Genomic DNA, 23,476 nt, shown 5'->3' with positions numbered 1-23,476 from the left:
TTCGTTAAGGATGTTTAACGAATGAGTTAACGTACAAGATTCATTCGTTATGGTTTATATAACGAATGACTTAATGAATGGAATGCTTATTCATTAAGCATATTTAACGAATGAGCCGTCTCCTATAAATACCCTGCAACTTATCAAGTTAATTATCAGTTTTTATTTTGTATCGATTATGCGTCGTTACTCTGCCCGAATTCTCTCTCAACACACATACTACACACAGTTAACCAAACTGAGCATTAACATGATCATATCACCGACTAGATCAATCAGTATGAATCTGCCATGAATTCTCATAGTTTTAAACTCTTAAAAATATAATATTAGGGGCATGGGGCTTAAAGAGGGAATGAAATGGATGAGTGAATATAATAAAAAAGTAAATGAAATAGATCATTATCATTTATTTGTAAAAAAGGTTTAAATTCAAAAATAAAATAGCCTTATAATGATGAAATTGAAAGACAAGTTTTTATGTGCAAAATTGCCTGAAAACTATATTAAACTTTGATGAGGTAGGTGAGGAAGTTATATCTAAGGCTTCTTCAACACATCCTAAGGAGACACATGTGTAAGATGTAGAACGAGAGACCCCCCCCCCTCCCCCAAATGACAATGGGAGTTGCGAAACTCATCGGTTTCAGGGTGCCAGGACAGGAAGTGAGGCCTCTATGTCCTGATTTTAGGAGAGAATGTGCCAAATATTGTCAAATAAATTTCCTAACTTGTTATTTAATGGACCTGACGATGAGAAAAGGGGGGAACATGTTTGGTTACTTAAAAGGAAAAATAACTTACGTTTTATTGCTATTCAAGAAACTCAAAAAGGTGCTCGTTTGCATACATGATGAGTGATGCCTAAGTTTATTCTTATGGGTGGAAAATAGAGAAAGACGAAAATTGTCTAGGTTCGTGGTACAAATATTATTATCTTAGTTTTCCCTTGTAAGTTTTATGTTCATTGTTAGTTTTTAATTCATATTTGTCTTTTCTTTGTACTTTATAGGCTTCGTGCTTCTTGCTCAAAGTTCCCATTATTTTCTAATAAGATTGGCCTTTCAAAAAAAAAGTTAACCCATTAGTTTATATTGTTTTGGAGACACAAAATTTAGCGAAAATGAAATACAAATAACAAAAATAATCATAGCTTAAAATATATAAATTTACTCAAAAAAAAATTGGTACCGGTGGTGGCGGCGGTGGTGCGACAGTGGTGGTACAAGTGACACTGGTGGTGGCAGTGATGGTCTGGTGGCGGTAACGACAATCATAAAGGCTCTTTGACCTCGTTTGTTTCCTTGTTTCTTACTCCTTTCGGGTAAGTTTTCTTCTGATAAAACGTGTATTTTTATCCACTTAACAAAAGCCCTTAATCAGTTTCTAGGATTGAGGAGTCTCGGTGGTTAATTTGATCCCGGTCCGTTTTTAGGGCATAATTGTCAAAATATTTGAATACTCGATTCTCTATAATCAGGTCAAAACTTGCTTTCGAACCAGAAGACTTTTATGTTTGTCTTGAAATTTTGAGTGTACTTGTCAGAACCCGACTTCCGACTCGAAGTTCGGATTCTGAACAGTACCAGCACTCTTAAATCGTTAAAATATCATAACTTGAGTTTTATACCTCCGTTTGATATTACTCCAATGGCTATGTTCTCGTTTTTAAATATATTTACTATCTAAAAGTTCCAGGTCAGTTCGTTTCAATTCAATCAGCTCGCTTAAGGCTCGAGACTCATTTAATATCTTTATTTTATCATTTAACTCGCCTAATTAATAAGGTGAGTAATCACTCCCCTATTTTACGAATTTTAAACCTTTTGTGGACCTTATGCGTACCTTACAATACTTTTATGTATCCTAATAATCACTTGCAAATCTCAAATATTGTGTTGTTGATCAATTGAATGCTTATATGCTAGTTGCTTACTTGCTCATTTGTTTATTTATCGCATTCGGAGAGGTCCATCATAATCACATTAAAGTATGATCATACACCCTCTAAGTAGCCAAAGTCCGATTCGCTAGACAATGGTCAACCGACACCCTTATTTGTATTTGTTTTGTCATAGTAACCAAAGCCCGATACGCTAGGTAATGGTCAAATCACACTAATTATTTTCTTAATATTTAATTGTTGATACTCATAATATTGATTTGCATATTTCTTATATAATATATTTATTATCAGAAATCTGGTAATTACTTACTCAACATGTGTTGTTGACAAACCTATTTTTACGCATATCGCAGGATGTTTATCTTGGATGTTTGAAGTTATTGAAGGACCTAGTTTATTTGGTTGTTATGTTATTATAATAAACACGAGTATTTGATTTATTCGGTTATTTGTAATTTCTTTTGAATATTGTGTATTTGATTTGAAATTAATAAAATAATTAGATGTTGTCACTAATATTATATGTTAGTGCCTTGTGAGCGTGAACCAACAGTTCGCATCCCGGCAGTCCTCCATAGGTTGGGGTGTGATAGGGCTGACGATGCGAAAAAAGGGGAACATGTTTGGTTACTTAAGAGGAAGCATAACTTAGGTTTATTGTTATTCAAGAAACTCAAAAAGGTGTTTATTTGTATACATTGTGAGTGATGCCAAAGTTTATTCTTTCTTATGGGTAGAAAATAGTAGCAAAACGTGAAAATTGTTCATGTTCGTGGTGCAAATTTTATTATGTTAGTTTTCCTTTGTAAATTTCATGTTTGTTGTCAGCTTGTAATTCGTATTTGTCTTTTCTTTATACTTTATGGGCTTCTTGCTCGAGGTTTCCATTATTTTCTAATAAGATTGGTGTTTCATAAACCAATTTTTATCCATGGAACGGAATGAATCATTAGTTTATATTGTTTTGTAGACACAAAATTAAGTGGAAATGAAATACAAATGACAAAGATAATCATACCTTAAAATATATAATTTACCAAAACAAAAATTGGTAAGGATGATGGAAGTGGTGGTGATGGTGGCAGCGGTGCGACAGTAGTGGTGGCAGTGACGCTGGCGGTGACGGTGATGGTCTAGTGACGGTAATAACAGTCATAACGGCAACGGCGTTGGTGGGTAGGAGGTGGTGGCGACAACGGTCAGGTGGTGGTGTCAAGAAAATAAGGTAAAAGAGAAATAATATGAAAAAAAAATATGAAATGGGAAAGGAATGGTTTTCATATAATAAGATTTTGGGAAAATTCCCAAAATAGGAGTTTATGAATACGTTTTTCAGGTTTTAGGTGTCATTTCAAACAAATTCCCAAAATAGGTATTATAAACTAGTCGTGACGAATAGTTTATGATTATTAACGAGTAGTTTGTATAACCAATAAAAATCTGCTACGTGTCTATAAACTAACCGTAACGACTAGTTTCACTAATCATCTACTCGTAAAGATTAAATAAGTTTAAAGCCTCGTAATCAACGCCCACGAGTAAATAAGATATCCTTTAGTCGCGACGAGAAGATTATAAAACCTTAAGAGTCGCGAGTAGTTTATCAAACTAACCATGACGATGAGTTTGATTACCAAATGCATCGAACCGGTTTGTTTTTCAAAACACTAACCGGGGTGGTTAGTTTTTTGGTCAACTAGTCGTTACGAGTAGATATTGGTCAACGATTACTTTACATCCATTATACGAGTATTTTATTGGTAATTAACTCATCTCGATAAGTTTACCTGGTAAACATTACTCATACGAGTAGTTCATATCTAGTTAACTCGTCATGACTAGTTTACCTTGTTTATATTCTCAATACGAATATTTTATTAGTAATTAACTCGTTCTGATAAGTTTACCAGATTTACATTACCAATACGAGTAATTTATTGGTAGTTAACTCGTCGCGTCTAGTTTACTTTGTTTACATTACCGATACGAGTAGTTATTTAGTAACAAACTCGTCTTGACTAGTTTAACATAACAATCTACTCGTCTACTTACTTTATAGTCTAAACTAGTCGTTACAATGTTGTTTTGAAGTTATTGGGTTTATATAAATGTCACATTCTTGTTGTTTTGAACCCTCACATCAATAGAGGAGGAAATTGATAATATTGTAGTTTGTTACGGAGGAAAGTGGGAAGAAACTTTTCCACGCCAAGCTTGTTTGTAGGATAAATCCACCATAAACCTTTGCCCGACTATTTTAACAATATCATTTCCTTTAATATTACGAGAGTTGTCCTCTATTAGATCCTTTATACATCTAGCCACTTTTGTCGTCCACAATCAAACGGAACATACACAGTAACTCCTTTTGTTTCTTCCTACTTTCCTTCATAACAAACTACAATATTATCAATTTCCACCTCCGTTGATGTGTGGGTTCAAAACAACAAGAACGTGACATTTATATAAACCCAAGATCTTCAAAGCAACATTGTAACGACTAGTTTAGACTATAAAGTAAGTAGACGAGTAGATTGTTATGTTAAACTAGTCAAGACGAGTTTGTTATTAATTAACTACTCGTATCGGTAATGTAAACAAAGTAAACTAGACGCGACGAGTTAACTACCAATAAATTACTCGTGTCGCTAATGTAAATCTGGTAAACTTATCAGAACGAGTTAATTACTAATAAAATACTCGTATCGGGAATATAACAAGGTAAACTAGTCAGGACGAGTTAACTAGATATGAACTACTCGTATGAGTAATGTTTACCAGGTAAACTTATCTAGACGAGTTAATTACCAATAAAATAATCGTATAATGGATATAAAGTAATCGTTGACCAATATCTACTCGTAACGACTAGTTGACCAAACAAACTAACCATTCCGGTTAATGTTTTGAAAAACAAACCGGTTCGATGCATTTGGTAATCAAACTCATCGTCATGGTTAGTTTGATAAACTACTCGCGACTCTTAATGTTTTATAATCTGCTCGTCGCGACTAAAGGATATCTTATTTAATCGTGGGCATTGATTATGAGACTTTAAACTTATTTAATCTTTACGAGTAGATGATTAGTGAAAACTAGTCGTTACGGTTAGTTTATAGACACGTGGCAGATTTTTATTGGTTATACAAACTACTCGTTGACAATCATAAACTATTCGTCACGACTAGTTTATAATACCTATTTTGGGAATTTGTTTGAAATGACACTTAAAACCTGAAAAACATATTCATAAACGCCTATTTTAAAAATTTTTCCTAAGATTTTTTATGTAATAATTGTTTTCATTGTATTAAGTATTAACCAACCAAACATCAATTTTCTCTTTCCCATAATGATCCATAAACTTGTCTGATCCATTCCATTGAACTTTTCATTTCTATGTACAACGTTACCTAGGAGCTTAGGTGGAAATATTTTTTTTTGTTGAAATAATAATAATAATAATAATAATAAATTAAAAAACAAAAAAACTTGGCCATGTACGCGTCAAGGCTTCAAGTCTCAACAACCAAACAATCAAATTCCAACACACTATTTATAGGGGACATTATTGATAAAAGAGGGCAGGAAATATATCACGAAGGTGGAGAGAGGAGAAGAGTTAGAGAATCAAAAGAAGGTAACTTTATCTAATTCAAGTATTTATAATCTATTGTATACTTTTTTATTTTTAATCATAAATCTTGTTTGGATTAACACGATAGTTTAATATGTATCTTTAGAAACTTTCTATTTATCATATTGAGTTGAATATGGTTTTTTTATCTGATTTGACGGAAGTTTTGGTTGCAATCAAATTTTATTTATTTATTTACTTTTGCCTTATTCTAAACCTAGGAGCTAAAGAATTTGATTGAAATTGATACTTTTATTTAGGGCGGCCAGTGATTGTCGTAGGCCCTTCACTTTCATTACATTGATGTGGATTGCCTCGCGAAATTGAAATAGAACTTTTCCAGACATTTGTAATTCGTGACCTAATTAGAAAACATCTTGCTTCAAACATAGGAGTTGCTAAGAGTCAAATAACTTTTATTCAAAAATTGTGTTTGGTGGAATTTAGATAGAATTTAAATCGAAAAATACTAGCAGGTTTATCCACGTGTTGCTGCACTGCTTGGTTAATATATTTAGCGAAATATTGAACACATTTAATTGAGGAACATGTAATTATATTAACTTGGAAAATATGGCACCATTTTAAACTCCGGGAGAGGAGGGGGTGGTTTGAGCCCGAGTTGCCTGCTCATGGGTAAACCTGAACACAAACTATTTGCCTAAATTGGTTTATTAATGTGAAATAAAGTTCAGATACAACTATGGTTTTATTTTTTATTTTTATTTGTTTACCTTTTTTTTAATAAGCAAGCATTAATCTATATATCAAATTGAAAAAGAAGAATAAAACACTAACGTTCCACTTTTTCAACCCACTCATAATGTTAATAACGGAGACGGATATGAAGTAACTGTTCTTGGTATTGTGTATGCAATATGCATAACTGTTTATACCAGAGAGAGGTATGAAGCAATGGTTCTTTGTATGTTCATAACTTATTATACCAGACTGATATGACGCATTATTTTGTTCTAACGGGAATTGTTTTTCTGTGACGCGCATCTTGGTGATTTAATTTGGGTATTTCTTCGCAAACAGTGAGTTTCACTTTCCCCTCTTTAAACTGTTTTCAAACGCTTTTCACTTGGGGGAGATAACATACTCCACAACGCATTTAAGATTTTGTTATAAATTATATATCACTTGTAAAGGCTAAGTGGCAAACGAAACATTTGAAGTCCTACACATCGAACCGGTTAATATTTTGAATCGCGAGTCACTGTTGAGTAGTACTACTAGGTTTGACAAACCCCACCCAACGCTAAACTCGACTGGAGGTCGAGCGGGTGTAATTTTGGCTAACACGTACCATGGTCTGGATGACCTGGTGACAAGGCACTTAATAAACGAGTCAGCTTCGGTGTCGAACACTTAGTAATACTTGTTGTATAGACTAGCTACCTATCGATATATAATCGACATAACACTATCTGGTAACGCAAAACGCTGTAACGCAAAACGCTGTAACGCTGTAACGCACAACGCTGAACGCAAACGCTGAACGCTTTATTTTTATTTAAACTTGTGAACTCACCAACCTTGTGTTGACACTTTTAGTATGTTATTCTCAGGTAGCCGAGGCGGGCGCGCGGTTTAGGAACATGCATTGCTTGATAAACTTTTAACTATGCAAACTTACTTTTAACTGTTATCATTGGTTTTAAATCGTCCTGCGTGACGTAACATTGTTTCTATGGTTTTACGCTTCCGCACTTATTTTCATTTAAACGTTTTTATGGTTTGATTATAACTAATGATTCCGATCCTGTTAGTTCACACCCTCTGACGGTAAAACTCCGTTAGTGGATTTTGAGGGTGTGACAAAATGAAATACAAATGACAAAGATAATCATACCTTAAAATATATAAAATTTACCAAAACAAAAATTGGTAAGGATGATGGAAGTGGTGGTGATGGTGGCAGCGGTGCGACAGTAGTGGTGGCAGTGACGCTGGCGGTGACGGTGATGGTCTAGTGACGGTCATAACAGTCATAACGGCAACGGCGTTGGTGGGTAGGAGGTGATGGCGACAACGGTTAGGTGGTGGTGTCAAGAAAATAAGGTAAAAGAGAAATAATATGAAAAAAAATATGAAATGGGAAAGGAATGGTTTTCATATAATAAGATTTTGGGAAAATTCCCAAAATAGGAGTTTATGAATACGTTTTTCAGGTTTTAGGTGCCATTTCAAACAAATTCCCAAAATAGGTATTATAAACTAGTCGTGACGAATAGTTTATGATTATTAACGAGTAGTTTGTATAACCAATAAAAATCTGCTACGTGTCTATAAACTAACCGTACCGACTAGTTTCACTAATCATCTACTCGTAAAGATTAAATAAGTTTAAAGCCTCGTAATCAACGCCCACGAGTAAATAAGATATCCTTTAGTCGCGACGAGAAGATTATAAAACCTTAAGAGTCGCGAGTAGTTTATCAAACTAACCATGACGATGAGTTTGATTACCAAATGCATCGAACCGGTTTGTTTTTCAAAACACTAACCGGGGTGGTTAGTTTTTTGGTCAACTAGTCGTTACGAGTAGATATTGGTCAACGATTACTTTTCATCCATTATACGAGTATTTTATTGGTAATTAACTCGTCTCGATAAATTTACCTGGTAAACATTACTCATACGAGTAGTTCATATCTAGTTAACTCGTCATGACTAGTTTACCTTGTTTATATTCTTAATACGAATATTTTATTAGTAATTAACTCGTTCTGATAAGTTTACCAGATTTACATTACCGATACGAGTAATTTATTGGTAGTTAACTCGTCGCGTCTAGTTTACTTTGTTTACATTACCGATACGAGTAGTTATTTAGTAACAAACTCGTCTTGACTAGTTTAACATAACAATCTACTCGTCTACTTACTTTATAGTCTAAACTAGTCGTTACAATGTTGTTTTGAAGTTATTGGGTTTATATAAATGTCACATTCTTGTTGTTTTGAACCCTCACATCAATGGAGGAGGAAATTGATAATATTGTAGTTTGTTACGGAGGAAAGTGGGAAGAAACTTTTCCACGCCAAGCTTGTTTGTAGGATAAATCCACCATAAACCTTTGCCCGACTATTTTAACAATATCATTTCCTTTAATATTACGAGAGTTGTCCTCTATTAGATCCTTTATACATCTAGCCACTTTTGTCGTCCACAATTAAACGGAACATACACAGTAGCTCCTTTAGTTTCTTCCTACTTTCCTTCATAACAAACTACAATATTATCAATTTCCACCTCCGTTGATGTGCGGGTTCAAAACAACAAGAACGTGACATTTATATAAACCCAAGATCTTCAAAGCAACATTGTAACAACTAGTTTAGACTATAAAGTAAGTAGACGAGTAGATTGTTATGTTAAACTAGTCAAGACGAGTTTGTTATTAATTAACTACTCGTATCGGTAATGTAAACAAAGTAAACTAGACGCGACGAGTTAACTACCAATAAATTACTCGTATCGCTAATGTAAATCTGGTAAACTTATCAGAACGAGTTAATTACTAATAAAATACTCGTATCGGGAATATAACAAGGTAAACTAGTCAGGACGAGTTAACTAGATATGAACTACTCGTATGAGTAATGTTTACCAGGTAACTTATCTAGACGAGTTAATTACCAATAAAATACTCGTATAATGGATGTAAAGTAATCGTTGACCAATATCTACTCGTAACGACTAGTTGACCAAACAAACTAACCATTCCGGTTAGTGTTTTGAAAAACAAACCGGTTCGATGCATTTGGTAATCAAACTCATCGTAATGGTTAGTTTGATAAACTACTCGCGACTCTTAATGTTTTATAATCTGCTCGTCGCGACTAAAGGATATCTTATTTACTCGTGGGCATTGATTATGAGACTTTAAACTTATTTAATCTTTACGAGTAGATGATTAGTGAAAACTAGTCGTTACGGTTAGTTTATAGACACGTGGCAGATTTTTATTGGTTATACAAACTACTCGTTGACAATCATAAACTATTCGTCACGACTAGTTTATAATACCTATTTTGGGAATTTGTTTGAAATGACACTTAAAACCTGAAAAACATATTCATAAACGCCTATTTTAAAAAATTTTCCTAAGATTTTTTATGTAATAATTGTTTTCATTGTATTAAGTATTAACCAACCAAACATCAATTTTCTCTTTCCCATAATGATCCATTCCGTTAAACTTGTCTGATCCATTCCATTGAACTTTTCATTTCTATGTACAACGTTACCTAGGAGCTTAGGTGGAAATATTTTTTTTTGTTGAAATAATAATAATAATAATAATAATAAATTAAAAAACAAAAAAACTTGGCCATGTACACGTCAAGGCTTCAAGTCTCAAGTCTCAACAACCAAACAATCAAATTCCAACACACTATTTATAGGGGACATTATTGATAAAAGAGGGCAGGAAATATATCACGAAGGTGGAGAGAGGAGAAGAGTTAGAGAATCAAAAGAAGGTAACTTTATCTAATTCAAGTATTTATAACCTATTGTATACTTTTTTATTTTTAATCATAAATCTTGTTTGGATTAACACGATAGTTTAATATGTATCTTTAGAAACTTTCTATTTATCATATTGAGTTGAATATGGTTTTTTTATCTGATTTGACGGAAGTTTTGGTTGCAATCAAATTTTATTTATTTATTTACTTTTGCCTTATTCTAAACCTAGGAGCTAAAGAATTTGATTGAAATTGATACTTTTATTTAGGGCTGTCGTAGGCCCTTCACTTTCATTACATTGATGTGGATTGCCTCGCGAAATTGAAATAGAACTTTTCCAGACATTTGTAATTCGTGACCTAATTAGAAAACATCTTGCTTCAAACATAGAAGTTGCTAAGAGTCAAATAACTTTTATTCAAAAATTGTGTTTGGTGGAATTTAGATAGAATTTAAATCGAAAAATACTAGCAGGTTTATCCACGTGTTGCTGCACTGCTTGGTTAATATATTTAGCGAAATATTGAACACATTTAATTGAGGAACATGTGATTATATTAACTTGGAAAATATGGCACCATTTTAAACTCCGGGAGAGGAGGGGGTGGTTTGAGCCCGAGTTGCCTGCTCATGGGTAAACCTGAACACAAACTATTTGCCTAAATTGGTTTATTAATGTGAAATAAAGTTCAGATACAACTATGGTTTTATTTTTTATTTTTATTTGTTTACCTTTTTTTTAATAAGTAAGCATTAATCTATATATCAAATTGAAAAAGAAGAATAAAACACTAACGTTCCACTTTTTCAACCCACTCATAATGTTAATAACGGAGACGGATATGAAGTAACTGTTCTTGGTATTGTGTATGCAATATGCATCACTGTTTATACCAGATAGAGGTATGAAGCAATGGTTCTTTGTATGTTCATAACTTATTATACCAGACTGATATGACGCATTATTTTGTTCTAACGGGAATTGTTTTGTTTTTAATATTATGTCAAAATATTCATCTATTTAGTATTTAACCTTTTCAATCATTTTTCTGTATTTCAAATTGATTAACTCTCTTTTAAATTATACAAACAAAAACAAACACCCTTGATCAATTTGTGTATTTCCTCCCGGCTCTATCTCTCATTGCTTAGAAGAACAATCAATCAACTTTAAATTCGAAGAATCAATCAACGAAAGTAAACACAAGTACAGATTTGTATGTGAAAAAATCTGGTAAATTAAGATTGGAGTTTGTGATTCCTAAATCATAAAACCAAATAATATTATAGAATAATCAATATCGAAAAGAAAGGAAAAACAATACCAAATTCTCTCTATTACATACATTCTCATTCATAATTAATAAATTACGAGGATTTATATATGGTATGAAACGGTGGCAAGGACTGGGAAGTGGAGATGACGGAAAAGTCACGACGGTGATTGGTATCGGTTTAGCAGGAGATGCTATACGTGGCAATAGATTTACCGAAACACTTTTATAAGTTGTTGGTTATTATTTTGTCCATATGTGTAATGACCACTGTGTTACACCTGAGAGTTCTGCTCTTATGATGACACAATGACTGTCAAGTGTTAGTTGGCGGGATGGTTCTTCGAAGGAACGTCAAAGCCAGACTGTGAAAGTCAGCGTGAGCCCGGTTAATAAAACATAATCTGGTAAAAGTAAGACACTGTAACTCTCCAAATTTTAAAAGTGTGATAAGCTAAATACAAGAAAACCGTCATTTAAAAAAATATAAAGGTGATAAATAAGTTATTAATTAATGGTTTCCAAAAAAACAGAATGGTGATAAATAAATGATGTATAACTGTTTCAAAGAAAATGGGGAAAACATTTCATCCACATGTTCTTCACCTACGAAAAAAACAAAGTCTTTTTCAATAAGAATGTTTTTTCTATTTTAAATTAATACTATTATTTATAGACTTTCGAGAACCATCCGTTTGTTTTTTTGGTTTTGTATTCTTGTTTTACAATTACATAACGGAAAACAACTTTGGGGCATATATAATTATACAGAACGAATTTAATTGATAGTTACAAGAACAAAATATTTTCAGCAATGAAACACAACCACAATCATAATAATGTATAAAAGAAAATATGGGCCATCTATCCGATTATGAAACAAATACTTTGATTTGACAGTGTGACCTTTAGAACCATCGTTCACAAAATTAAAGTACAATAATAAAATTTACGATATTTCCAACACGACCTTCAATTGAGTTGGGTGAACATCTTCTTTCACTAGACTGAACGCAGTTGTGCTAAATATGCTGATGTGGCTGGTCATTCCTCGTTAAAGACCACTACGCTTGCTCTAATTCAAGCGCTAATGTAAATTTCCGCGAAGCCCATAACGGACGCTACCTTGTATTAAATTGAACATTTTTTTTACCATTGGTGGGGGGGGGGGGGGGTTGACTTCATTTTCAACTTTGGCTAAGGATTGCAGGTGGACTGTTGTGAAGAAGACGAAGTATCCATTAAGGGTAATGTCGTATTGTCGTAATTAAACCTTTCAAACAGAACTAGGTTCAAGAGCCAATTTCATGTCAATATGGAGTCCAGTTCTCCTATCAAAACCTTTATAATAATAATTATTATTATTTTAGTGTTAACATTAACCTAGAAATCACATACTTCGACTCATTTCAACACAAATTCCACACGAGGTATATAACTTACAACATGTTTATTATGACGAATCTCATACATGAATTATCATAATTAATCGTCTAATGGCATTCATATTCCAACTTGTAAACATTCACTAAGCAGAAACTATCAATTTCAACAAATTTATATCAAACACATTATGAGTGGGCAACTTTTAAGTTTTTAGTTTATTTCCTTATCATTCTAACAGACTAACACATTCCAACTAGTCCAATTAGACTCAATATAACTAAAAAGACTAACATAAATAATTTCTATCAAATTCATGCGAAAACCCACCATGTTTTAAAGCAAGGTTAATAGCCTCTAGTTCATCATCATCTACATTTGTACTTAACCAATCGTTTTAAGAACGTAAGCAACTACTTGACGTAATATATAGGAAAGCTATAACAATTTCTTTAATAATATTTAAGCCATACAAACTCATTCTATATGTAAACTTAAATCACTAAGCATGAAACCCAAGTTACACCTACAAACACATTCATTAAAAATGGAGGTTCTACTTCTTGACTTCAAATTGTAATTTAACCACAATAAAACACTTCCTCTCACTTGCAAGGATTTATAGATTATATCGTCATTCTATTAAAACTAACTTCAACTCATTAAACCCTCACCACGGATTAAATATTTGGATACCAACAGTGAAGTTCTTAAAGCAAGAAACACAAAGTTTGTCATCTACAACCACAAACAAACATGAACCCTCTATCTCATTCATGGCTACCCAAAACACATCTAAAATTAGTCTTTTAGGTAGCTAGATGATACTTACCAAGCTTCAAATTCATAAGGAAGTAAATATAAGATCTCTAGTTTCTACATTCCTAACTCAATCGAAATTCACGAACACCTGCATAATCCACATTTGATTTTGACATAAAAAAAATGAACTCCTAAACCCCTCTTTGAATATTTTTAATAGAACTTTCCTTTAATGATCAAACATCCCCTGATTTTTCATGTTGCATTTATTTTAATACTAAACTTCTATTAACTCAACTGCATGTTATAATAAGGCAACCGGAGATGTAAATTTAGCTATGCATTCGATTCTCTAAATCTTTGAATTTGAGATCGATAGGAATTTGTCAACATTTTAGGTGCAGTCTTCACAATAATTGAAGACCAATCTTAATGAACTTTTGCTCCACTTCTAGTAAAATGCAAAAACTATTATTGACATCTGCTTGAATGTTGAAGATTAGAAACCTAAACATAGTGTGGTCAATCGATGATTAATCCTTGTAGCATTGAAAATCAAAATTGTTGTGTATCCAATGTTTGGTTTGAGCAACATCACCAAATTGCTTCGATATAGCCTTTTGGGTTGTTTTAAGTTATTTTTCATGGTTTATTTTAGTAGACGAGATCATTTGAAGAACCTTGGGAAAGCATACGAGGACTTGAATCTTTTAAAAGCATACCTTCAAGACTACAAGTCCCTTTGTGCAACCATTGTGGATGTGATGGTGTCTTCCATATTGCGAATCCTGGTCCACCTATTTTTGTACCAGTCTTTAAGGTAAGTTTGACTCATAGTCATAGAAATGTTTTTAATCACTTGATTGATAATTTAAATTGAAAGACCCATGTCATTATCACATAAGCATCATGAATAAAATAAAGACACCAACAAATTAAATTGGTAACATCATAGCATTGGAATATTACAACTGGTTAATTTTATGTGAACTTATTTATAATAAGAGATCGAGCATGCATGATGTTTTAAATTTGATTTACGTATGCATGATACTTTGAAAAGGTTTTGGGATGTGTGTGAATTTTTTTAGTAGTTTTGATTTAATTATGTTTTTATTTTTAAAGAATTGATTAAAAATAATTTCAACTATGCTTTAGCATCCCTAACTTAACATTTGGCTGGCTGGTGACGGTCCAAACTAAAGGCGTGTTTGTTTCAACGATCTGCGACTAACGGATGGTTAATTTCGTTAGTCCGCTGAGCTGGCGCACCTTGTTGTCAAAAAACATCTTCGGTGGTATAAAAGTCAGCCTCAATCCCCACCCGTCTTCTTCATCCCCTACCTCGTCACCCTCCACATTCCTTCTTTATACCTTGCCACACTACCCACCTCCCACCACCACATCACCACCAACTTGCAACCAAGCACCACCACCAAGAGCCACCTTTTTGCTTCATCCCTTCAATTCGTCAAACGCTTAAGAATCAACATACACACTTCACCTCTTCAATCTCAATCCATTCATTTCAATGGCATCTGGATAAAACTCCAATTTCATCGCCAGAGATTGAACATCTTCGTTTTACGATTTTGGCCTTCAATTTGCTTCGTGGCATATCTGTAATGGCGGGGCAACGACGGAGAAACATTGAGGTATTTCAGATCTGTAACGGCGGAGCTTCATCTTTTTTGGTCCCCTTGGGTGGTTGTTTACACACTAGAAAACACACACATAAATATGACTACAAGTCTCTATTTATAGCTAAACACAAATATCCTAACGTTCTAGAAGATCTCGTCCTCATTGAAGCTAAACTCGTGCAGCGAAACTCCTATCTCGTATTTTGGATTTCTCGCCCGCTTTAATTATTTTCTTTACCATAATATATTTAACATGTTTCTCTTTTGATATCATAAGTCACATTTTTTGCATTACAGTAACAATCAACTTTTTATTTAACATTTTTAAACTATTTAAAATTTTTAAACATATTAAATACATGTTATTAATAAAATTTAATAAAAAAATAAAAGAAAGTTATGCACAACTAGAGTTTACATTATTTTTTTCAGGAGAGTAAAAGAAAATAAAATTAATTTTCTTTTTTTATTCTTTTTTGTTTACAACTACACAAACCAACCTTTTTTTAACTTATTACATGTAACTTAGAATGAGTGTTCATGGTTTTTACTACTAGAGTGAGTTTCCATTGTAACCTTTCTTATTTATAAAATATACATATCTATGGAACTTGAGAAAAATTCTCAAAATAAGCGTTTATGAAAATGTTTTTCAGGCCCTAAGTGCCATTTGCAAGAAATTTCTAAAATAGGTATTATAATCTAGTCGTGATGAGTTGTTTGTATAACCAATTAAAACTTGACACGTGTATTTAAACTAACCATAACAAGTTGATTTACTAACCAATTTACTCGTCACGACTAAATAAGTTTTATGCATCGTAATCAACGCCCACGAGTAATTTATAATTCTTTAGTCGCGACGAGTAGATTGTAAGGTTAAACTAGTCGCGACGAATTAACTACTAATAAACTGCTCGTGTTGGAAATGTAAACCATGTAAACTAGTCGCCGCGACTAAAGGACGTATGAATTACTTGTGGGAGTTGATTACGAGGCATGAAACTTATTTAGTCGTGACGAGTAAATGATTAGTGAATCTGCTCGTTACGGTTAATTTAAGGGCACGTGGCATGTTTTAACTGGTTCTACAAACTACTCGTGTGTAATCATAAACTACTCGTCACGATTAGTTTATAATACCTATTTTAGGATTTTTTTGCAAATGACACCTAAAACCTGAAAAACGTTTTCATAAACGCTTATTTTGGAAATTTTCCCATGAAACTTGCTATTGATAATGAATGGATGCTGATATATTTAAGTGCTCTTGTCAACTATAAGACGAATACGACCTGCGAATTTGACAAGTCCATAGCATACATAGAAGATCACATGATCGAGCTCGGACCGTTCGATGGGGTGTTCGGAGTTTCTCAGGTAAAATTCATTTGTGCTTAGTTTAAAGAGACATAAGTCAAGATCGTAATGAATTAATACATGTGATTTTTAAAATGTAAAAGAAGATGAGTACAATGTTTTTCTTTTAATTTATATACCGAAAAGACGTGATACTATATATCGTGAGAATACATACATTAACTAATAACTCATAAATTTTTTAACATAGTAAATATCTATTATGTACTATATATGTATTGTTTATCGGGAAAATTCCTAAAATAAGCATTTATGAAAACGCTTTTCAGGTTTTAGGAGTCACTTACAAGAAATTCCTAATATAGGTATTATAATCTAGTTGTGACGAGTAGTTTGTATAACCAATTAAAGCTTGACATGTGTCTTTAACTTAACTATGACAAGCAGATTTACTAATCATTTACTCGTCACGACTAAATAAGTTTTAAGCCTCGTAATCAACGCCCACGAGTAATTCATAAGTTCTTTAGTCGCAACGAGTAGATTGTAAGGTTAAACTAGTCGCGGCGAGTTAGCTACTAATAAACTACTCGTATAGGGAATGTAAACCAGGTAAACTAGTCGTCACGACTAAAAGACGTATGAATTACTTGTGGGCGTTGATTACGAGACATGAAACTTATTTAGTCGTGACGAGTAATGATTAGTGAATCTGCTCGTTACGGTTAATTTAAGGGAACGTGACAAGTTTTAACTGGTTCTACAAACTACTCGTTTGTAATCATAAACTACTCGTCACGACTAATTTATAATACATATTTTGAGAATTTCTTACAAATGACACTTAAAACCTGAAAAATGTTTTCATAAACGCTTATTTTAGGAATTTTACCTTGTTTGTCACTCACCTTTTCCAAAGCCAAGTAAATAAGTGTGAACAATTAAATTAGTTTGATTGTTTTTTAATATATGTAGAACTTAAACATAGCACGCACAGTTCATATTTAAATTATATGCACAAGCATAGGTAAATCATAGAAAATTGAAAAAATAAACATACGAACAAATTATATATTGGATAGTTTTAATGTACATACATAATCATGTGTATGTAAGGAATATAAAAATTTAGAAAAATTAGTTATTGACAATACATGAATGGTTTAGATTTATTTAATCTGCTCATTTTACAAAAAAAGTTATTTAATAAACAGGGAGCCATCATAGGAGGTGCATTGCCAGGAATGCAGGAACATGTAAGCAACTACTTATAAAATGCTCTATGAAATTATAGATTTGATCTCAACTGTAAGATAAATTAGAAATAAATAATTTCAATTTTGATGTATTTGTCGATAATAATTTCATCTTTAAAACTCTTTGTCAGTGATCTAGCATTTCGACTATTTTTCTCTCAGTGAGCCTCTGTTAAAAAACACTTAACGTTGTCAAGTTTTTTTTTTCAAATTTTTAACCGATGTTTTAGGGCTTTTGATCAGAAGAAGCATATGAGCCAATTGATGTAATACTTATCTCGGAACGATGATCCAAACGACGAAACCGTGTTTCAATTTGGGTGTTTAAATTTCCGATTAACAAAAACCAAGTCATTTGAGTCACCTTTTCGAGATAAGTTTACATCAGTCGACTTGTATCTTTCTTCCGATCAAAAGCCTTAAAACATCGGTTTGAAATTCGGAAAACACTTAACGATTTTAAATGTTTTTTAACGGAGGTCCACTGGGAGAAAAATAGTCGAAAGTTTGGACCGTTGGCAGAGATTTTGAAGGATGAGATTATTATCGGTCAATACACAAAATGTGAGATTATTTATTTCCAATTTACTTAATTGTAACAATACGTTTTTACCTACTTGTGTATTTTTAAAGGGTGCATGTTTCACGAAAGTCGAAAAAATCAAACATGTTATTTTAATATCGGGAGGCAAACTAGGAAGTATGTCATTTCCCGCACCAAAGATCACTGAAACCGCATTCTCTTCTCCAATAAATATTCCGTCACTCCACATTTTTGGTAAGAATAATAAAATTACTTTTAGTTACAAAAAAAACTACTTGGTCTAACTTAGTTTGACTTGCAATTAACAAATACAACGTGTTTAACCTAGATTGAAAATTGTTGTTTCCCTATGTATAGGTGAGAATGACTTTGCAAAGCAAACTGCAGTTGAACTAATGGAAGCATATGTTGATCCTCTCGTGTTCTATCATCATGGTGGGCATGGGGTCCAAAAATTAGGTATTTATATGTTTTGAATTATTCTTTATTTTCAATTCTATTTCAGATTAATGAGCATATCATTTTTTTCAAATTTACTTGGTCAAACGCCATGTATCATGCTCAATTTCCAATCTCATGGCATAATCAAACCAGAAACTGAGTTCCTAAGCTAGCTCGGTTAGCTTCTTTAAACCTTAAACCACTAAACAATGAGTATTAGTGAATGACACATCCACTATATGTCTTGGTAATCTTATAGTGAACAAATTGCAGAGTATTACTAATGGACAGTTTAGCGAGAGATTATCGATATATGGTTACTACGCATGGCAATTCTCTCTCTCTTTCTCTATTATATATTTCATCATCATCATCATCATCGTACTCAGTATATCCCGCCAATAGCAAAGCTATGGTAGAGTCTGAGGAGGGTAAGATGTAGACCGCCTTACCTCTACCCCATAGGGATAGAGAGGCTGCTTCCGGTGAGATCCCCGGCTCGATAGTAGTTTTGCATCAAGCCTTGGACATAAGGCACATAACACTTAATTATCGGGACACCGGCTGATCGGTGCATGTACCCTTGTCTTTCGGCTATCAACGCCACCACGTGATGCCTGATTAACCTTCCGCCACTTTTAATGTTATTTTCACGAGATTAGTAAAATAACGTCAAAATTAGTGCAATTTCACTTTTGCTCACCCGATGGTTCACACATATATACATTATAGACGCGCACCACAAGCAAGCCGTATTTCTCTATTATATATTTATATAATTCAATACAAATTATGAGAAATTAATACAGATATAAATTATGGGCATTAATTTAAAAAATAGTAAAACGAATACAAAGTTTGAGAATTAATATAAAATCAAAATTAAAGTATTATTACAAAATTATAATAATTATAAACAACCTAGTGGCGAACTTGTCATCGACTTTGTATTAAAACATCTATCATGGCGATAGACTCTGAGGTATGATATCTTCAAAAATCTTTGTCTTCCATATATATCACGATATCTAAATGTTTTATCTTTAAAACAAAAGCTAAATGAGAACATATTGGCTTTTGGTCTCTAGCCACCTCATATATATGGATCATCAACAATATTCCTCCCAATTGCGGTGAATCTTTGTCTTGTTCATGACAAAGATTTAACTAATATAGTAATATGGAGTAGAGATTTTATTATGCATAAACAAACAAATGTGTACTCATCAGTGTTGTATTTATCTCAACAAGCCTTATACTTAAGCGTAAACACTTCTCGGGTCTAATCACCACAAGCACACTTATGCGTTAGCATGTATAAACTTAAAAAGTGTTCACAAATCTATTTACTATTGTGACAGCATGATCCCCGTGAGATAAATACAAAAATAACCATTGAAGACGTATGTCTCATTGTGCATGGCGATCGAGACTTTATGCCATTTAGTATATATACTAAACCAGTCATATTATAATCGAAACACACAAATTAGTACACATACTCAAACCTGTGTAGACATTTGTAACTATCCTAGTTACTAGTTAGATGGAAAACTAAATATTTCTACAAGATACACATCATTTGGTAAATTTACCACAAAACGTATCATTTTGTCTACAGCGATAAAGTTAAGTTGTTTGAGCATTCTCATCCAACCCTCTATTTTATGTGAGGGATGTTTTTAAAATTTAGAGAGTGATTTAGGGTGTTGTGAGTGAAGAGTTATATTTTAGAAAACGTAGTGATTTTTCTTCATATTTGAAAAACGATTGTTCATCCCATATAATTTTTTAATATTTTTAAAAGTGGTGGTGAGTGGGGGAAAGAGAAAATATAATAATAAAGGTATAAAAAAATATGATTCAATTGAAATGAAAAGAGAAAATGTAGTGAATTTTAGTGTAATTTTTTATTTAGAGATATGGATAGGATTAGAATGCTCTTAGTGAATAAAAAAAGAGCACATGCTGAACTAGGTTCACTGTTTACGTGTTAACATCCATTTTATTTGGTCTAAGATGAGAAAGTTAAGTTGTTAGTGGATAGAAAAGAGCACATGCTAAGTCGGATCACTTGCCATGTTCCTTTTGTTTTTAAGTCGGATCTGATCAATAGACCGCTAAGTCACTGGTTCAATCTTAGATCCTGTTATAAAATCATTGACCTAACTAGAAACTAGAAAAATATGCATCATGAGGAAAAATGTTTCGACACACCACCAAAATAGATATCAGTTAGAACCAACATACTTAATTCATCCCATCATGTAATTACGTAATTCAAGGCAAGATCTAGCCGCTAACACGATACATCAATACGTTAAACGAATACGGATATGTCATCAATACTTTATTGATAAGTTATGGATGGATACATTATGTCTAGAGAGAATCCGGCATGGTAACGACACTTGAATAAATTAGCTCGGATCTCTACCTCTCAATGAATAGGATCAACCTATTTATAGGCACAGACCCCGTTCGTTAACATCACTAACGAATGGGGTGATCCCATTCACAAATGAGCTCCCATTCGTTATGTCTCCATAACGAATGGGGATTAACTTAACGAATGAGCTCACATTCGCTATATCTCCATAACGAATGGACTCCTAACTTAACGAATAGCCTAGTCTATAATGAATGTAACCATTCGCTATACAATCCATAGCGAATGGCCATATTACATTAAACATAAAGACTAGACTATCTCTAACTTATTCGATCGGCTACGGACAACAAATCATGCACTAACAAACTCCCTTTTTTCCGTAGTTGTCGAATACTTTAACCTTGAATACTTTAACTGCAAATCATCAGTCATGATTAATACATTAATAGAACCCCCCTTGATTGATGATTCTTAAGCTTGTGCATATAGACAATCTTTAAGTCTTTTCAGCAAACCAATAACTTGAAGCTTCTTGTATCAGATCTCCCCCTCAAAGTAAGCAACTACAGGTGATCATCTCGATCATCCAACTGTCATATGATATGGTTCAATCTTTTAACAATGAGCAGCAAATCATAAGCTATCCATCAACACCGGTAAAGAAAACATATCTTTACGTTTAACCTCGTCACACATCTTCATGAACAATCCAATCATTCAAAATCTTTCACTTCGGCTTTCTCTCTTGATAATATCTCTCCCAAATTAACTCTTTGAAGCTCTTCTATATCCCATTCGCTTAGATGCACTAATGTTTTGGGCATATGATATAAAGATCCAACCTCCACTAATCAATCCTAAATAATCAGATTCTTCAATCTAATGACAAGACTCGTGTTGCATTTTTCAACAAAATCAACCCGTTCTAGAATCCCCCCCCCCCCATAAGGTAATCCGCTGAATACTCGTAGCCAACATATTCAGGATCAAAGTCTCTCAGAAAGAAGTAAACGAACAGACACTCGTATCCCACACAGCCAGGTTTCAATCTCGAACAAATCAATCAATAATTGAAAAATAATTACAGTCTTAAACTCAGTTAAACGTAGCTTTGCAATCATGAATTACCTGAATAATTGAACATATGGCTCTGATACCACTTCAGAAACCAGTATGTGATCGATTCAAGTTTATACTCATGGATCTAGTTCATGATATATTGCAGGTGATAGATCGATACGTTATGATGTGAATTACGTTAAGTGAAGTTTGTGTTGAGAGTATATTTAGGCTGAGTAGCAGCTTGTAAGATAATATAATCACCGTTGTTAAATTAATGCACATGGATACATCTATATATAGAAGACGATCCCCGTTCGTTATACATTCCATAATGAATGGGGCCTATTCGTGTTCAATCCATAACACTAACTTACAGTATAACGAATGACTCATTCGTTAACATCATTCACGAATGGTACTAATAACTTAAAAATAGGGCTCATTTGTTATACATTCCATAACGAATGGTCGTAATACATAACAGATGGGCTCATTCGTTAAACATCTTTAACGAATGGTCAATAAACATAACGAATGGTAAACATAATTACCAAAATATCATATACATAAACAATAATAAATTACATAAGATAAACAAAGAACAAGATGAAAAAACCATGCACTAACACATTAACTTTTTTTCCTAATCAGATGAGGATAATTTGTAGTTAAAAGAACAAAAATGAATATATCATAATAATCATGTAACATAAATTACTATTATTAAACATAATTTTTTGTGTGTTTCTTGAAAGATGAAGAAGGATTGAAGATCATGCTTGAATTCCTCAAGGAAATAAATGTAATAGTTTGATGAAGAATGATTCAAGATCATCGAATCGTTCTGCTGATGTTTGTATCAAAACTTAATAATAATTGCATATTCAGCTGATGTTTGTATCAAAACTTAGTAATAAATGCATGCTTATTTAGTATTGTTATTAAGAAAGGGTATTATGTACTACATACCACCATTATTGTCATAATGATTAAGTTTGGATTTGGCTTTGGTAATGTCAAGAATTTTGAATAATAAAAGTTCAAGAAACTTATTTTGATTCCTATTTTGCTGATTGAAATTTAATTCTTCTTGTGAGATTTAATTCTTGTTGTTGATTGTTGAAGTTGAGAATTAAATGAAATACTTCTAATAATTTAAGGTGCTAAGATGTTAATTCTTAAACATTAAGATATAAGTTGCATTCTCTGAGAAACTAAATGTGCTTAAATGGAAAAAATAAAAATAGTTAGTGACAAAAATAACAAGCCACGTGTGTTTCTTCATTACAAGGTTCAAGAGTTGGTGAATGTAGGTATTTTTGTTAACCATGAGAACCGTTTCTAGAAACTTCATAAGACCCTACAAATACTTTT

The 23,476-nt window shown here is 32.9% G+C and overlaps 2 protein-coding genes across 2 annotated transcripts in view; both read left to right on the top strand.

Moving 5' to 3' along the window:
- Positions 1–13,508: 13,508 nt before the first annotated feature.
- LOC143582101 (uncharacterized) overlaps positions 13,509–23,476 on the top strand; it is a 51,768-nt gene continuing 41,800 nt past the window's right edge. Inside the window, exon 1 of the mRNA XM_077064739.1 lies at positions 13,509–14,264. Coding sequence (XP_076920854.1) covers positions 14,020–14,264 — 245 coding nt within the window. The 5' untranslated portion in view covers positions 13,509–14,019. The remainder of the gene's footprint in view (positions 14,265–23,476) is intronic.
- On the top strand, positions 16,309–23,066 carry LOC143582107 (uncharacterized). Its single transcript, XM_077064741.1, has 5 exons — positions 16,309–16,467; positions 17,622–17,663; positions 18,297–18,441; positions 18,565–18,666; positions 22,858–23,066. Exons 1-5 carry the CDS (start codon positions 16,309–16,311, stop codon positions 22,914–22,916), a joined length of 507 nt encoding a protein of 168 aa, XP_076920856.1. The 3' UTR covers positions 22,917–23,066.

This window comes from Bidens hawaiensis, unplaced genomic scaffold (genome assembly GCF_021521415.1).
Source record: "Bidens hawaiensis isolate Kalapana, Puna unplaced genomic scaffold, B.hawaiensis_p1.1 tig00031452_1, whole genome shotgun sequence".
Classification (NCBI taxonomy): Eukaryota; Viridiplantae; Streptophyta; class Magnoliopsida; order Asterales; family Asteraceae; genus Bidens; species Bidens hawaiensis.
Note: the sequence above shows the minus strand (reverse complement) of the source record. Positions and strands in the feature narration are given on the sequence as shown.

Coding starts and splice junctions, on each gene's coding strand:
- LOC143582107 (XM_077064741.1), top strand. CDS start 16,309: ATGAAACTTGCTATTGATAATGAATGGATGCTGATATATTTAAGTGCT. Junction 17,664..18,296: donor TGCCAGGAATGCAGGAACAT/GTAAGCAACTAC, acceptor GTATTTTTAAAG/GGTGCATGTTTCACGAAAGT. Junction 18,442..18,564: donor TCCGTCACTCCACATTTTTG/GTAAGAATAATA, acceptor CCCTATGTATAG/GTGAGAATGACTTTGCAAAG.